This window comes from Zootoca vivipara, chromosome 9 (genome assembly GCF_965207765.1).
Source record: "Zootoca vivipara chromosome 9, rZooViv2.hap1.1, whole genome shotgun sequence".
In the NCBI taxonomy this organism is placed as follows: Eukaryota; Metazoa; Chordata; class Lepidosauria; order Squamata; family Lacertidae; genus Zootoca; species Zootoca vivipara.
This window is the reverse complement of record NC_142592.1, coordinates 39623944-39642207: the sequence shown is the minus strand read 5'-3', so window position 1 is coordinate 39642207 and position 18264 is coordinate 39623944. Positions and strand designations below refer to the sequence as shown.

The following is an 18264-nucleotide window of genomic DNA, read 5'->3' as shown; positions in this document are numbered from 1 at the left end:
TATGTGCTTGTAGATTATTAATTATATATATATATGATCTGTGAGGCCAATAATGGATTCTTTACTGACACATGGTCCAGCCAATCAGAACTCTGAACAACGTGATCAGAGCTGTGAAAGAAGTAGGATGGGAGCAAGGGCCAGCACTCTGCACTGCCTCATATTATAAGCACAGAAAAGCATGAGTATCCCTGAGTAACATGGCAGCCTTAGCATCTCTGTGTTACTTTTCACCAAGGCCATTAGCATGCACTGATCTTTCCTCACATGTCACAAAACATGAGCAGCATGTCCTCCTGCAGCAGGTTGGCACCCTCCATGCTCATGTTATTGCAATGCAAATTATGTTCACCACCTTGTTACAATATGTAGATTGGCAGGAATCCTCTGGCTCCTGATATTTCCAGTGCCTGGCTCAATTCTGAATAATTTGTCCTCCTTTGTTTGAAGATGGAAGATTACAGTTTAATTGTAAAGTATTTTTTCAACAATGGAGCTCCGTAGAGCTATTACACCTAGTTAATTAGCACCTATCATTCATTTTCTGTAGCAGAGGAGCGAGTTCCTTCATTGTGTGAACACCTGTTCCGAATGGATATGTGCATCTGGCAAAGGACTATCCTAAAACACTGAGCTTATATGATGCAGTGCGTGCTACGAATACAGAGGTACCTCTGCTTAAGAACTTAATTCATTCCAGAGGTCCGTTCTTAACCTGAAACTGTTCTTAACCTGAAGCACTACTTTAGCTAATGGGGGCTCCTGCTGCTGCCGTGACGCCGGAGCACGGTTTCTGTTCTCATCCTGAAGCAAAGTTCTTAACCTGAGGTACTATTTCTGGGTTAGCTGAGTTTGAAACCTGAAGCGTTTGTAACCTGAGGTACCACTGTACACTAGGCAGAAGCAAGAAACACCAAAAACTGTGGTCACCATCCATTTAAATTGATTGATAACAGATTCAGAAAGGCTAAAAAGGCAAATTTCTTCTAGGTAAAGGTAAAGGGACCCCTGACCATTAGGTCCAGTCGCGGATGACTCTGGGGTTGCGGCACTCATCTTGCTTTACTGGCCGAGGGAGCCGGCGTACAGCTCCCAGGTCATGTGGCCAGCATGATAAAGCCGCTTCTGGCAAACCAGAGCAGCGCACGGAAACACTGTTTACCTTCCCGCTCTGTACCTTCCCTATTTATCTACGTGCACTTTGACATGCTTTCGAACTGCTAGGTTGGCAGGAGCTGGGACCGAGCAACAGGAGCTCACCCTGTCACGGGGATTCGAACCGCCGACCTTCCGATTGGCAAGCCCAAGGCTCAGTGATCTAACCCACAGCGCCACCCGCACCCCTACAGTGCCACCTGCACCCCTAAATTTCTCCCAACTACACATTATTACGGAATTCACTGCCACAAGGTATGGTGATAGCCACTAGCTTTAAAGCAAGATTATAAAAACATTTCTTGGGGGGCAAGTCTACTTGTGGCTAACAACCAGGGTAGCTAAATGGCACTTCCTTGTTCCAGGTGCAGCATCCTCAAAATACCAGCTTCTGGGAAGATGCAAACAATGGAGAAGGACTGTGGCTGCCTTGCCCTGCTCATGGACTCCCAGGAAGCATCTGATTGGCCATGCCTAGAAACAGAATGCTAGACGGACCCCTGCACGATCCATCAGAACTATCCTTACATTTTTAGATTTCCCCAGAGAGAAGAAACAACTGGCTTTTGTCTACAATGCGCTTCTGTTCTTTGCTGCTACGTCTGTGCCCTTATGGTGTGAAGGTGGGGATTTACTAGAATCCGTCACTGTAATAAGCCTCTGCCTTCCTCACAACCTTTGCACAGCTCTTATGCAAACATAACAAAAAGCCTCGCTAGAGAATATGCAGCTTTTCCCATCCCTTTTCAGTTCCCTAAGCAAGTGGTGCTGATGTAAAACAAAATGAAACATAGAACAGAAAAGAGGCAGGGCCTTTGGCTCTACGCATTTAGGTTTGCAAAACACACGCAGGCCAGGGATTGCACAGGTTGGGCTTATGCAATGGGGATGAACATGTTCAATATCTGAGTACATCCTCTGCTTTGCAGCATCCCCTGCCCCTCACCCCACATCATCACACTAGGTTAAATCCCTTTCGCTGTCCTTGTTTGGCACAGAAAGACCAGACCTTCCCCTCCTCCTGATCTGCTTGGGAAGAAACGGTTAGAATAATAGAATCTTAGAGTTGGAACGGACCCCAAGGGTCATCTAGTCCAACCCCTACAATGCAGGAATTTCAGCTAAAGCTGACAGATGGCCATCCACCCTCTGTTTCAAAACCTCCAAGGAAGGAGTGTCCACCACCTCTGGTGGGAGTCTGTTCCACAGCTGAATAGTTATTAATGTCAGGAAGTTTTTCCGAATGTTTAGTCGGAATCTCCTTTCTTGCAACTTGAAGCCATTGGTTTGAGTCCTACTCTCCAGAGCAGGAAAAAACAAGCATTCTCCTTCCTCCATGTGACAGCCCTTGAGATATTTGAAGATGGCTATCATATCTCCTCTTTTCCAGGATAAACATACCCAGCTCCTTCAAGCACTCCTAGTAAGGCTTAATTCCCAGACCCTTGATCATCTTGGTTGCCCCTCCTCTGCACATGTTTCAGCTTGTCAACATCCATCTTAAATTGTGATGCCCAGAACTGAACACTGTATTCCAAGTGAGGTCTAACTAAGGCAGAATAGAGTGGTGCTAGCACTTCCCTTGAACTGGACACTATACTTTTGTTGATGCAGCCTAGAATAGCTTTAGCTTCTTGCTGCTGATATCACACTGTTGACTCATGTTAAGCTTGTGGTCCACCAAGACTCCTAGATTCTTTTCACATGTACTGCTATTAAGCCAGATGTCCCCCATCCTATATTTGTGCATCTGGTTCTTCCTGCCTAAGTGCAGAACTTTACATTTGTCCCTATTGAAATTCATTTTGTTAGCTTGTGCCCAGTTCTCCAATCCTTTAAGATCATTTTGAATGCTGATTCTGTCTTCTGCGGCTTTGGCTACCCCTTCCAGTTTGGTGTCATCTGCAAATTTGATGAGCATCCCCTCAATTCCTTCTTCCAAGTCATTTATAAAGATGTTGAACAACAACAGGCCCTGCAGCACCCCACTTGTCACTTTTCCCCAGGATGACAGGGAACCTTTAACAAGTACTCTTTTGTCGTTCATATTGTTTTCTCCCTCCCCCTCAATATCTCATTTAAAGCTTTCCTGATCAGATTCTCAAGACTCTTGGCAAACACATTCTTGCCAACTGCTGTGAGGTGCAGCCCATCTCTCGCCTGAAGTCCTACCTCAAGGAAGTGGAGACCATGATCCAATAAGCCAAATCTTTCCCGACGACACCACCTGTGTAGCCAGTGGTTTACCTCAAGTATTTTCCGCCTCGGCCTTCAACAGAAAGAAGTGATGAAAATACTACCTGCGCCCCAAGTCTCTTCAGCTCCCTGCCCAGTGTCTCATTGTCCCTTGCTATGTGTTGCAGGCTATGTACCCAGCATTATTTGTACCCACATGAATCAGAAAGAAGGGGTAGTGGTCAGTGGGCTTTATAAGACTTGGCAACGTCTCCGTCACATCGTGAATCTTTGCACCTGGAAGACAGCACACCTCCCATGACATCCTGTTTCCTCCACACACACTGCTGCCTCTATTCCCCTCAGTAGGGTGATAGTCACCCCGACTCATCTCCTTCTCTTCTGGGGAGTAGCAGGAGTCTTCCAGGCTGTGCCTTCCAAAGGCTGCTTGGAGTGCCTGCTTCTGTTGCTCTCGAGTCTTCCCCTCTTGTTTATTGGAGCTTATTTTGATATTGGATAAGTTACAAAGGCTGTCCTCTTAATTATGGACAATGGCCTTTAATCAAGCATTGCTGAACATTTAGGACAATTGGGAATTGACATCAAGTTGCTCAGGCCGCACTTCTTAGTAAACATGCTCGGGATTAGGCTGTCAGCTGCTCTTCTTTGCAGTCACAGTATTTGTTCCTAGGCTCGTTCTCCGTGTCATCAATCAACTTAATCAACCCTTCATAATTGATGGATAAGGGAAGCATTCAGGGAACACGGAATTAAACGTTCTTAAGAGGTGACTCTCTGCGTCTTCCAATCAGATGGGGAAGCTTTGCTGCTGAAAGAGGGACTAGCCGACCAGGTGGAATGCTTTCATCATTTTCATTCTCACTCGGTTACTGGGGTAAAGGGCAGCTGAGCAGATTTTGTGCCTGGGTTGATCAATTTTCATGGTCGCTTGGGCTTTGGAAGGCTGCCTCAAGGGTTGCTGGACTGTAACCCGACCGGAGCTGTAGCCACAGCAATTCCTCTTCTGCAATAGGGTTATCAAGTGCATCTGCTTGCTCTTCAGAAAGAGCATTTCAAGTACATCTATCTCCAAGCATTTTGGTTCTAACTGGACTGTAAGTAGCCAGAGATGTATAACAGCTACTATAAAGCTGTTCAGAAACCTAATTTATTGTATCAGGATCATTGGTAACAATGGCGTCCTTGACAGAACTAGATGGAGCGGTGTGCATCTGGGTACTCCATCTTTGCCGAGTTTTCGAGCCAGCAACAAACCATTTTTGTCAGCCCATTCATAACCTTTCTGCTTATCGCAAAATGAAACACATTGTGTTGAACGGGTCGTGGTATTACTGAATTTTTGTCCTCTAATCCTTCAGGCTCTCCTGCTTGAAGACATCAGCCTGTGTAAACTCGTATCTGATTTTTAGCAGGGTATAGAAGAATTAATTCTACGCATATCTGCATAAAATACAGCCCATATTCGGGCGATGCCTTTATTGTGAAACAGGGTGCAAACTTTTGTGTTCTCCAGAACGCTTCCCTCACACAAGATGGTAAACCAAGAAAATATCAGGCTGATTATAAAGTCTTCTTTGGCCGCATCTTATAGGATGGAGGGAGGGAGAAGATATTTTAGGTGTTGTGCAGGTATCAGCTTGCACTAAGGCTGAAGCAGTCGAATGGGATGTCCCCCAGATGATGTTGGACTTCACCTCCCATCATCCCAATGGCTATCGACCAGGTTGGCTACTCCTGTGCTAAGGATTTCTGGGAACAGTAAGCATAAACTGTGGTTGATTCCCTCATTTCTGGGGGTACAAAATCAGTTGAGTACCTTTACTTTTGTGTGTACAGTATATGCTATAGTTTATTATTCTATCCCATTATTTACAGAAACAATCCTATAAAGCTTGGAAACAGTCCTCTCCCTACTACCCATCTGCAGCTGTTCCATATTTTCCGTATGAGTAAGTCACTGAAACATCCTCTTATTTAAATAGCACTAAATCACCTTTTTGATGAAATGCAAGGTTGGCAAGACTAATACTGTAGATGATGAAAGAGGCCCTGGGATGGGTCAGGTTCTAGGAAGCTGAACAAGAAATCCTATGCAAATTGGGAAGAAATGTGGTGTGTGTCAGTTTTGGGGTTGTTGTTTTGCTGCAGCATGGGCCCTACGGACTCTACTGCTTTAATCAAAGATTGAAAAATTCTTAAATCCTCTTTCTGGCAAGCATGGTAAGGGAAGCTCTTTCTTAATCAACCTCTAACGGACAGTTCAAATCCCTTCTCCAAAAATGTAACATCATTTAACTGAGGTATAATTAAATGTTCCATAAAGCTCACACAACTAGGTTAATGCGACATTACAGTTCAACTTTTCAGTTTCAAAAAGCAGCAAAAGCTCTGCTCGGGGCAGTGATTTATTTATATAATATACCGTATTACCTTTTATAGCGACAAATAATCATACACATTATCATTAAGTGAATTTTGCATTTATATACCACCTTTTTCTCCAAGGAGTTCAAGGTGGTATACATAGTTCTCCCTGGTATCATTTAATCCCCTCCTCAACCCTGTGAGGTAAATTAGGCTGAGAGGCAGAGATCAGGGTTCGAATCCTCAGCCATGAAGCTCACTCAGTGACCTTGGGGGCCAGTCGCTGCCTCTCAACCTAACCTACCTCACAGGGTTGTTGTGCGGGATTAAATGAGGAGAAGAAGAACCTAACAACAACAACAACAACAACAACAACAACAACAACAACAACAACAACAACAACAACAACAACAAAGCTGAGAGGCAGTGACTGACCCAAGATCACCCAGTGAGCTTTGTGGCTGAGAGGGGATTTAAACCCTGGCCTCCCAGGTCCCAGTCCGAGGGTGGATCTACACAAAAGAAAAGAAAAAACACACGCTATAAATATGTCAGAAATTAAATCGTTATAACAAAAGAAAAAAAACGCTATGGACAATCGCCTAGACATTTTTTTTGCTCTCTGGCGCCATCTGGTGTTGCATGTTTATAACGCATTTAAAACACTGTTTCTGGACTAATGTAGCTAAGTCCCAGGACTAACCACTGCACCACACAGGCTGTCAGTTAGGAAGCTTTGGCTCAGTGAGACAAGGAGGACCCAGTTGTGTCCAGTGGGCACTTTGTACAAGAGCAATAGAGAGGGAGGTGGAGCTTCTGAAGTCCACCAGGATTCTATCTCCCTGACCAGATTTACCTGGTGCTAAAAAAAGAACATAAAAAGAGCCTGATGGAGCCAACCAAGCGCCCATCTAATGCCAGTCTATTCTCACAGTGGCTAACCAGAAAACCTATGGAAAGCCTGCAAGCAAGACCCAAGAGCAATAGCACTCTTCCCATTTGTGATTCCCAGCCACTGGTATTCAGAGATGTACTGCTTCATGACAGAACATAATCATCATGGCTAGCAGCCATTGACAGCCTTCTCCACAAATTCGTCTGATCCTCTTTTAAAGCCATTCAGGTTGATGATCACGACTACCTCTTGTGGGAATGAGTTCCATAGCTGCTCTTTCATCTGTCTAGAACCTTCTAGCATTCAGCTTCATTTGATGTCCCTGAGTTCTGGTCATATGAGGGAGGGACAAAAGAATTTCTATCCGTATTCTCCACACAATGCATAATGTTTTATGCCTTGACAATGTCCCCTCTTTCTCACCTTTTCCCTCGTGTAAAAAGCCCCAAATCTTGCAACCTTTCCTCACAGGAGAGTAGCTCCATACCTGTCATCATTTAAGTTGCCCTCTTCTGAACCTTCCCCTCCTCTCGCCACAAGTGTGTTTGCACAATCTCATCTAGCAGAGCTTTTCTAAGTGAAAATATGAATACTTCAATCAGGTCATGGGGCCATTAGAATACTCCGTAGCATGCTGTGACAATTTTCTGGAATACTTTGTTGATAAAACGGCTCAGAGCTGTTCTGACCTGGAATCCACTTTAGGAACAGAATCTATGAGGCGTATCCAGAGCCTCTTCTTGTCTTGTTTGTTTCGGGTGAGTTTCAGTCATTAACATCTGAGGGTACAGGCTAAGTACTTGGTGCTCCTTCATCATACATGTGTCCACTTGACCACTGCTCATCTCAGCGGGTGAAGGTCTGTTGAGGGAAGCTGTTCAGTTTTGATTGTCGTTAACACATCTTTACAGGGAAAAGCAATGCCATCTGCTTTCCAGGAAGTAATCGTATGATAAAGCAGACTTCCTCTGATATAAAATGGGTGATCTCTGGCCAAAGCGTTTGAGCAAGTGATGCTGTATCATCCTCAGGTACTTTTGGATGAAGCAGATTATCTAAATCCTTTTCAATCAGGCTTGCAGCCAGGGCACAAATTGCCTTGGTCACCCTCCCCCTAATTGGCAATTTTTATCAGAAGGGCTCTGATAGTCTCTGTGCACAAGCACTGCATCCATGGTGGTTATGATTTATGCCCAGTGTATTTTTAATGGTGTGCTGTAAGCGACTTTGGTTTTTGTTTTTTGTTTAATATATATTTATTAATTTTATAAAGACACAACAGAAAAACAGAAAAAGAAACACAGAACATACACAACAAAACAAAACACCAATATTACTATAAAAAAGAATATCAAATCAATTTTATATCACGAATCTTTATCGACTTCCTCCATTCCCTCCCAACTACGTTTCCTTATCTTACTTCCTTAGTACTTTCCAAATTCAATACAATAACAACACTTAACTAAATCTTAATACATAATAAACTTAACTCACAATCTTCTACAACCTTCTTTTACTTCCAAATCTTTTGCTAAAAACTACTAATCTTGCAATTCCTTTCTAAATAAACTTTAAATTTCTTCCAAATTCTTTCTTCCACCGATTCTTCCCCCGGTCCCGGAGTCTCCCAGTCAGCTCGGACAGTTCCATGAATTCTATCAGCTTCATCTGCCAGTCGTCCACCGTAGGGATATCTTCAATTTTCCAATTCCTTGCACTGTAAGCGACTTTGAGGGCCTTCTTGGCAGGTGACTAGCCTAGAAATTTGGTTGTAAATTTTTTAAAAATGAATTTCATTCTTCTTTATTTTGCTTCTCCTTCCTTTTAATTTCTCCACTGTGTAAATGATCCAACCGTAACAGAAAAGTAATAGCCTTGCAAATCAGTGCACTGAAGTTCCCAGTGCATTGAAATGTATACCTGTCCACATGACACAAATGATTCAAACCATTTTTCATGCCGGAAATCTGTGTCTGCATTGCAAGGGGGGGGGGAATTAAAACCACAAAAATGAAAAGATTGGCTGATGCATGAGGAAAAAATGACATTAAGTGAATATCTGGTCCAGGAGTTTATTTCTGACAATGACCAAGCTGGTGGTGGATCAACCTGAATAGGTGTGTCTCCCTGTGATTTTTAGCTGCCTTGGGAGTGTGTTCTTGATCCCCAAAGAAAGCAAAGATAATAGTAATAATAATGTCATAGATATGTTGTTTTCCCCGCAACGTGTAGCTCAGGCAGGCTCAGTATATTTGCCAGGACAGACAGGATCAAGGGCTCCCTGTCTCTTACCCTCCAGTCCCCAAGGTCTCCTTTTCCCAGCCAGAACACAGCAAAGGTAAGTCATGAAAGTTCACCTGAGGGGCTTTCTGCCTCAAGCAGTGCTGGGGGTGGGCGGGTAGATAGCCTTGCTTGCTTCCACTCATGGTGTTTGGGGGCTATTCACATTTTAGGAGTCTTCTCCATAATAACTAGATGAAGTATCACTGAAGGAGTTTGCCCATCCTTTCTTTGGATATACAGAATTATGCATATATGTACAACTTTGCTTTCTCAGCACTGCCTTCCATTTCAAAAAATATCTAGGTGGAGGAAGAGAGCTTCTCCAGCTAAAGAGAAGATATAGAAACTATGGATTATGTATAGCGGGTTTTTTTTCCTTGTGCAACTCTGAAAACTCAGGCTGTTGTTTACGACCCATTGAGATTCGTAGTGAAGCAAGATTGGAACCCAGGTCTTCATAGCCCAAGCCCAATACCAGATATGATTTCAAGCCTCATAGGCAATAAATGTCTTATCAGATGTCCACAAATATACAATTTCCAAAAGGAGTGGCTAGTGCAATAAAGGTTATTGATTTATTTATCCTAGTTTGCTCTATTGAATCAATGCATGGAGAGAGGCTGCCCATCATTTGCCAGGTTAAATAGTGGCAACACTCAGGTTAGAAAAGCTGTCCTTGTGGGCACATTTATCCCAGAGTGAAAGGCTAAATCCAGACTAAGTTAGCCACATTCAGATAAAATTAATTAGACTTAAGTCAAGACTAACTTGACGCACTGGTTTCAATGTGACTTAAGTTCAATTAACAGAGTCTAGATCCAACCCAGGATGTTTGGCTTTGCCAAAATGGTACCAAACTATGAATGGCTAGAGAAAAGAATACAGAACACAGCTGCTACCAAGCATTTCCCACAAGGTAAGAACAAGATATACATACCCCAAAAAATAATTTGCAGCAGGATGAAAACCAGGATCTGACCTATTACTTGGCAGAGTGAGATGGTTGATTCAGGTAACAGATTCTGATTGCAATTACAGGGTGGCAAATTTGCTTAGTTAAAATATTTATATGTTGCGTTTTATGGCATAGATCTCACATAGCAGAAAACAACCAAAGGAAATCCAATGGAGGGATACCTGAATTGTAGAAAATACACAAAATCAGAATCATAAGGAAGTACCGAGGTTTAGAAATAAATGGCATAAAAAGCATTGTAAAAAAAGTGGAACAATTAAGTCTTCAAGGCATATTTGAAGGGCTCTTTTCTGTACAAAGCGTGTGCAACTGCACGGCCCTCACCAAGTATTAAATAATAACAACAACAATAATGGTTATAAATCTATTCATTTATACTGCTGGCATATTTATTTAAGATATGAATCTTATGAGGTGAACCTCATAAAGCAGTTTACATAGACATAGTAATGCAATAAGCATCAATTGCAATGATATAATAAAACAGCAAAGGCAGGCTTCAAGGGAGAAGACCTTTCCAACACTAGATCTCCCATCCCCTTAGAGAAAGATGGTCTTTGAATAGCCCTGGGGTGGCAGTTGTGGAAGAGGCCACCTCAGCTGCAACACCAAATGTTTGAGTGTGGGCAACTCTCTAGGCTCCCCTGGGGGCGGGGGGGGGGGACATCTGAGCACATCTTGGATCACCCCACCCTTAAACAGAACATTTTTTTTGTAAATAAAAAAATCGGCTGCCACAAATCTTGATAAAAATGCTGTGGGTGCTAGCACTAAATGGCTGCCGCGGGGAGCAAAACAGAGATGACAGAACTGTTGGGGGGGGGAGAGAGAGTCTCCTTTGTCCCAAAGCAAAAGTAAATCAGACTGGCTGATGGTGGAGGGCTGTTGGCTACCCCCCTCTCCATGGAAAAAACAAAACTGGAATATATTTGTGTTTTGAAAGTCACCTCGTGTCACTGCTAATTTTTACCCAACAGTAAAATTAAGATTCATTTACCTGCCCGCTGACAGCGTTACACATCAGTGTCAGTAATTGCACTCAGATCTTTGGGTCACTGACTATAGTTGCATGAAGGTATTTGATCACAATTCTTTCTTTTCCTTCCCTCAAGTTTCTTCCCTCAGTTTAGGGCAGCTGCATCATTTATCATGGCTGCTAACACCACGGCACCTCCCCCAGGCTGCGGCGACATTGACTCCGATTATTATTTCCTCTGTGACATCTGCGAAGCCTGGGGCATCGGTCTGGAGACGGTGGCTGCTACAGGCATCCTGGTCTCGCTGGTGCTTCTGCTGGCACTCTTCGTCCTTAGCTGCATGGTCAAAGACAAGACCAAGAAAAGCATGGCCCCCATTCTGCTCCTCTTCCTGCTGGGCACCCTGGGAATCTTCAGCCTCACCTTTGTGTTCATCATCCGGCTCAATAAGCAGACTGGCCCCGCTCGCTTCATCTTACACGGGGTCCTCTTTGCCCTCTGCTTCTCCTGCCTTCTGATGCATGCTTTGAACCTCGTCAGGCTGGTGAGAGGAAAGGCGCCCTTTTCACTACGCTCAATGCTGGTATACACTTTGGGCCTCACTGCGGTTCAGTTGATCATCGCCGTCAAATACATCCTCATCACAGTCGGAAGAGATGGCATCGATTTGGGGAGGATGGGGAGAGAACAACGCAACAAGGACTTTGTCATGCTCTCGACCTACGTGCTCGTCCTAATGGGCCTCACCTTTGTGGTCTCCATGTTCACCTTCTGCGGACCACACAAGGGCTGGAAGAGGCATGGGATGCACATCTTTCTCACCGTTCTCTTCTCTAAAGCTATCTGGGCTGCGTGGATCACAGTGCTGTTCATCAGTGGCTTCCCTGGCGATGGTACCCAAAGCAAGTGGGATGACCCACTCATTGGTGTTGCTTTGGTGCTGAACGGATGGGTTTTCCTGATGATGTACACAGTGCCTGAGATCTGCTTTCTTGCTACCCCATGCCAGACTCCAGGAAAAAATCCCTGGAAGACCACAACCACGCAACAGAGCGTTGAAGCAGCAAGCACTCAAGGTATGCAGCTCTTCTGGTGTCTAAAAGTGGATGCGTAAACAAGAAAACCAGAATGGCAGGGATATTTTAAGCTAAGACATACAGAGGTGAAGTCAACTGGATTACAATTTAGTATAATTTTAGCATATGAAAATGCAAAAGAAAATTACCATAGTTTGAATCTTGACTAAGGCTCAAATCCTGTCCAGTAGGCCCGCAACTTATGCGGGGGTTACATTCTGGGAATCGTACCTAAAGCGAAAATCACATATAGCCCAAACCCACTGGGTTCAATGGCAGGTGGGACTGCCAAAGTCTTTCCCCCCATTTCTGCCCCCTTTTTAATTAATTTTTTGTTGTTGTTATGCATGTAAAGCTGAATTTGCACCAGTTAAATGTGTGCTAGTTGTGGGCTTACTGTCCTCATTTACTTGGAATAAGTCACACTTTAACTCACCAAGGCTTGCGCTGTAAATGAGGAACCTCTGGTCCTCCGGATGCTGCTGGACTGCAACACTCATCAGCTGCAGTCAACACAGACCACAGGGATGATGGGAGTTGTAGTTCATCTGGATAAAGCCCTGCTTCAATCTCATTGAACTCAATAAGATTTAAGTTAGAGTAGCTTAACATAAGTCCAATTGGTTTCAATGGGCCTAAAATGTGACCAGCATTGTCTGTATCCAACTCTTTTTAAAAAAAGAGAGGAGAAAATTAGCTCTTAATCCCATTGAAATCAATGGGACTTAAGTTAGTTGTGCTGAGGCATCACTAACTTACTAAGGGCTCATGCACAGTTCTGTTTATCCTGTGCCTAGAAAGCATGTGTCCAAGTGGTTTTGCGCTTGTCCCGCTCTTTCTAGGCACAGTCTGAGTGGTTTTGCTCTGCTTTCCCCCTGAAAACTCACTCTTTAGCCATAAATTGGAACCAACAGCAATCTGCAGAAAACCCAATAGCTGTTTGTTCACATTTATTGCTAAAGAGTGGCTTTTCCCATGGGAAGTGGAGCAGGAGCACTGCAGGGCAAACGGAGGAGTGGATAGGCCTTTAGTCTAGATGCAACACTCTTAAAAAAAATAAGAACATTAACTGTTTTGACTTGTGCATTTGAAACAATAACAACACCAGGTATGCATACTTTGGATTTTAAAAAAAATATATGGTATGCTTATACATGCATTCTCTCAAAATCAAAATAGTGAGAGAGAAAACTGTATTTACGTGAATATAAAGCACACCTTTTTTGGGCCAAATTACGTGGCAAAAATTAGGGTGTGCATTATATTTGATGGCACATTTCATTTGCCAGCAAATAAGCTTTTGGTTTCAAGGTTTCGAAAATTGTGGTGCGCATTAGTTTCGATGGTGCATTACATTCATGTAAATATGGTAAGGAAAGAAAAACCTGCTAATACAAGAAAATCAGAGAGGTAAAAAAAAATGCAAGTTGGATATTTAGTTCTCTTAAAGAACCATTTATGATGACAATACATTTAGAATTTTACCCAAATTCCATTGGTAAAATAGAGCCAGTGCATGATATATAATTAAAGGCTTTTGTCATGAGGCTAGTCACCTTTTCTCAGGTTGAGCACTCCCAACTCAAAAAGCGAAATATACATGAGCCAACTTGTTTAAAAAAAACATAGAATGGTCAACAGCAGGGCTACGGGCTGTACAGGCTGCCGCTCACGCGCAATGGCTGTATGGGCTGCCGCTTGCACGGCGTCCATATAGGCTGTAGCATGAGCGGCATCCCGTATGGACTGCATGCGCGTGGCAGCCTGTATGGTCGCTGTGCAAGAGGCATAGAATAATAGAATCATAGATTTGGAAGAGACCACAAGGGCCATCCAGTCCAACCCCCTGCCAAGCAGGAAACACCTTCAAAGCATTCTTGACATATGCCTGTCAAGCCTCTCCTTAAAGACCTCCAAAGAAGGAGACTCCACCCCACTCCTTGGTAGCAAATTCCACTGTACGGACGCTGCGGGAGAGAGGCAGCCTGTCAGACGCCGCACAAGCGGCGCCCATACGGACTACGCGCGCCCTCAGCCGCTCTACAGCTGGGGGGAGGCAGGGGCCATCTTGTCACCCCGCACAGATTGGAACCCGGGGCAGCCCACCCCCCGCCCACCCTTCCTACGCCCCTGGTTTCATGATAAGGAAAGGGACGGGGAAATGCACTTGGAAGTGTGGGATAAGTCTCCTTCGTGCAATGTAATCAAATCTCTCCTCAAACAAATCAGGCTGAATGCTCAATGAACAGGTCATCAGGAAGGGCATGTTTTGAGCTCATCATCTACTGTACTTAAGTTATTGGTTTGGGGCTTGGACTTTGATTCTATTTGCCAACCTGGAAGTGATGCCTTCTTTGGATCCATGACTGATGCTGATAGGAGGCTCAGGCTACCCAGGCTACCCGAATAGTTATACCACCAATGCCAGTCACTGGCGAGCAGCTTTCTGGCAAAAAACACACTGCCGGGGGGTGGGGGGTTCGTGTGCCTCACTCTCATGCACTGGGAATTGTTATTACCCATAAGTTATTACCCAATCTCGGTTGAATGGAGACCCTGCCAGGCTTCTAGTGTCAGTTCCGTGGCATTAACCCTCCTGTTTTTTCCACCCTTTTTTATTAGCCCCGGACAAAGAAGGAGCTGAGGAAGATGTTTTGCTCCTCACAAATGAGAACCGCTTTCAGTCAAAGGTAAATCTGCATTTCGCTGGAAAAATAGGGCAGGTGTACTCAAATCATGGTGTCACAGTGGAAGAGCATATCTGCAGAAGGTTTGAGGTTCATTCCCCGGCATCTCTAGGTAGGGCTGAGAATCCCCAGTCTGAAACCCTGGAGAGCAGCTACCCTTGAGAGTGTAAACAATGCAGATCCAGATGTTCAATGTAATTCAGTGTAAAGCAGGTTCCTATATTGGGTCCTCCCACCTGCTCCCTCCCCCACCGCCCTTTGGGTGAGCTTTTTGCTTTGTTTTTGCTCTTTTGTTTTGAATACTTTTGATTCTAGCTTCCTGGCATGGCTATTGTCAGAGGAGGAATGGTCGAGACTGCCTCTCCAGCCTGACCCTTCCAGAGAAGAAGGAGACAGTTCAGAATTACAACAGGGGTTTGAGGGAGGCCATTGGTCAGGGGCAGATGAGGGGGAAAGCTGGGAAATAATGGGAGAGGAGGAGGAAGAAGAAGAAGAAGAAGCACGAGAGGAGAGACATCTGACGGACTCAGTGTCTTTAGAAAGCATTCCAGACCCACCCTCTCAGAACCCGGCGTGCATTAAAAGTAGGAGATCAGAGAGCTCAGAAGCAGAAGGCACAGATTAGCCAGCATAGGGATGACGTATAATGGGAGAGATGGAGGGGGTGGGGTTTCACTCGGAGCAACAACATTACTCCTAGAGGCAAAATTTTTAAGCCTCTTTCTCTGAATATGGAATAAAAAGCATTGGTAAGCATTTCCTCATCTTATCTGTTCCTGGTAACCTGCTGTGGGGGGTTGGATCATCTGAAGCTTGACAGCTATCTGTTTTATAAATGGTTTAGTCTTTGTTGGCTTTCCACTTTCTCCAGGACAACTGACAGGAAATCCTCCTTCCTTTCCAGATCTTTGGATCCAAACTATGTTTCCAGATCCCTCGGGCAACCCTGCAGCCAGCATACAGGCCAAGTGTGGTGGCGTGTGCTGAAGCCAAGGAACCGAGAGCAGACATCCATTGAGTGGAATCCAGAAAGAGATGTCTGCTGGCTTGCTGAATTATGGCTGTTCCCTTTGTCCTTCAGCTCCTGCTTCTCCAGCCTGCTCTACTTTAAGCTCAGCTTATAAATTAAAACAGTCTTCCAAACATAATCCTCTGTCCCTCATCATAACTTTTCTTTTTTGGGTCACATGACTGTGATCTTCTGACTTCAGAGATCTTTGAAGATTCTTTCCTATTTGTGATTCTAGAGATTGGGGTGGCAACCAGGAGTTTCCTTAGTTATGTCCTTATCTCTCAGCACTGGTGCCATCAGAGGAGGACTTTGGGCAGGGGGACACACAAACACAGCAGGTCTGACTTCTCACATATTGATGTAAGTGAAATAATACACATAACCATCTCAAGAGAACATCAAGCCCAGACTCTAAACTTGCCTGATTGCACCACTGTTTCCCTGCTTACTGCCATGCAACTCTCCCAAAGAAGCCTCCTGCCAGCCTTGCTCACAGGTTCCCAAAGAGGGAGAAAAACTTGTCACAAGATGTTGATGGACTATAAACCTCTCATGACCATTGGTGGTGCTGGGTGGAGCAGATGGGAGTTCAACAACACCTGGAGGACCTCAACTTAGCAACCACTGGTTCCTTTGTCCACTGGTTCCTATATTCCAGATGATGGTGGGAGTTAGGAGCTCAACAGCATCCCGTGGGCTGATTCTCCAACCGTGTTCTAGAGAAGAATCTCTAGGCAAGTCCTTCTTTCCCTTGAAATTTCATTTCACTTTGAGTCGCTTGTTGACCCGGAATAAACTTTTTGTGCTTCCCATATAGAGCATTTCATTACAAAAATAACAGATTTTCACAATTGCAGCTGTGCAAATACAGTATACACAGTCCAGGGTTCTGCAGGCATGCTCAGGAGGAAATGGGATGAATTGGAGAGGGGGGGGGTGCTTGAAAACAGCCAGTTTTCAGGATTGCAAGTAGGCAGCTTTTAAAGTCCAGGGTTTTAAAAAACTTTTGATAGAAGGCACGATTGGCCAGCTGCTTCTTGGTTCAGAGACAGTGGTATAAATTCAACATTTAAAACAGGCCCTCACATTAAAGAGGAACAGAACAGCTGGGTCAATGCCCAGGAAGAGGCATGATGTAGATTCTGAACCACTTGTACACCTCTTTATGGAACTGCGTGGATTTGTGTAAGAGCTCTGGGAGGTGAAGGACAAACAGTGACAGATCATGAGACAGGGATACAAGATGTTGCTCTGTGAATCCCAGCAGCAAATAGCATGAAAGCCTACACAGGCGGGTCTAGCTCTCCTCAGGGCACTTCCAGACAGTTGCTATTTTGGAGAGGGATTCAGTCACATGCCGGCAAATTCAGTTTGTGCAATGATAGTTGATTGGGAAGGATGTCTTGCCCGACAAACCCACTTCCCCCAAAGATTAAAGTTTTTGCAATAAGGAAAGTGACATGAAAATGCCCCGGAAAGTGTGAGATAGCGCTTGCTTCGGTGTAACACGTCTAGCCGCCCCACAAATGAATCAGGATGGATGCACAATAGACAGGTTGTCTGGAAGGGCCCTCATTCTCTGCCTTTTACATTTGAAGTTTATTGTGGGGTAAAAAGACAGGTCGCTTAGGCTTGCTTATGCAGAGCTTCCCACAGGAGGCCCATGATTTCTCTTTGAAGCGTTAGAGACTGTGGGTCTAATAAATCCATTATTTATTTCCCAAGGACGGCCACCAGGCACTTGGAGACAGAAATGTGCCAAGGACTGTCCTTTATAGAGATTTGAGATACAGATTTGTCACGCTTAACAAGACAGTTAGGGGAGAGGTCAGCGCCCGTTTAGCCATGTGTACTTAAACAAGGAGAACGTTCACTTTCTGCTTTGCTACTTCATGGATATCACAGCCATTCCTGTACAGAAGCGTCTTCATTCTCTGTTTTATTATCTCTCCTATGATTCATGGGTGATATGAAGACCAAGGTATATCACCAAAATGCAATGCAACCAAGCCCAGATAAGTTGGCAGCTGCCAGCAATGAGGCGGGTGGGGAAGTGGGTTTTATTTAAACAGAGGGGCCTGCGCATCTGGACTTGTCTGCTTCCAGCTTTGCATTCTGATGATGACGTACAGAATTCACAAGGCCCTTGGCTCTGATTCACCACCCAAGCCTGAGCATTTTGAGAAGCAATTACTTCACCGACATGAAACAGGGCTTAAAACTAAAGCCTAAACCCTCTCGGCCCAACCTCAGGTGGGCACAGGCCTTCAGGAAGATAGGAAATGCTCGGGGGGAGGGGGTGGGGGTGGCACAAGTGTGGCTACATAGGCCTTGTAGTATGCATAATGTTTCTTTGAAACACTGAGATTGTACCAAGCACACACTTGTGGCCAGGCTATGCATCAGCACTCAGCCCCCGTTTGGGCCTGCTAGGGTCCTCCACAATGCTAATGCTCTGTACCAGGTGGTTGGGTAAGGGAGCTGGCTGCCATTTTAATTTCCCACAATGCACCAGAGCTATGCTACTTCATAGGCTTTGAGTGAAATAAAAAAGGTGACTTCAAGCCTCCATTTGCTACTTGTCACAGGGCTGCCACCACCTCCACCAAGGAGCTTAGTGGAACCCAGCCAATGTAAAAA

The 18264-nt window shown here is 44.6% G+C and overlaps 1 protein-coding gene across 1 annotated transcript; it reads left to right on the top strand.

The window, feature by feature from the left end:
• Positions 1 to 10990: 10990 nt before the first annotated feature.
• LOC118091144 (G protein-coupled receptor family C group 5 member D-like) lies at positions 10991 to 16435 on the top strand. Its single transcript, XM_088652017.1, has 3 exons — positions 10991 to 11925; positions 14548 to 14615; positions 15517 to 16435. Exons 1-3 carry the CDS (start codon positions 11022 to 11024, stop codon positions 15628 to 15630), a joined length of 1086 nt encoding a protein of 361 aa, XP_088508143.1. The 5' UTR covers positions 10991 to 11021; the 3' UTR covers positions 15631 to 16435.
• The last annotated feature ends 1829 nt before the right edge of the window (positions 16436 to 18264 follow it).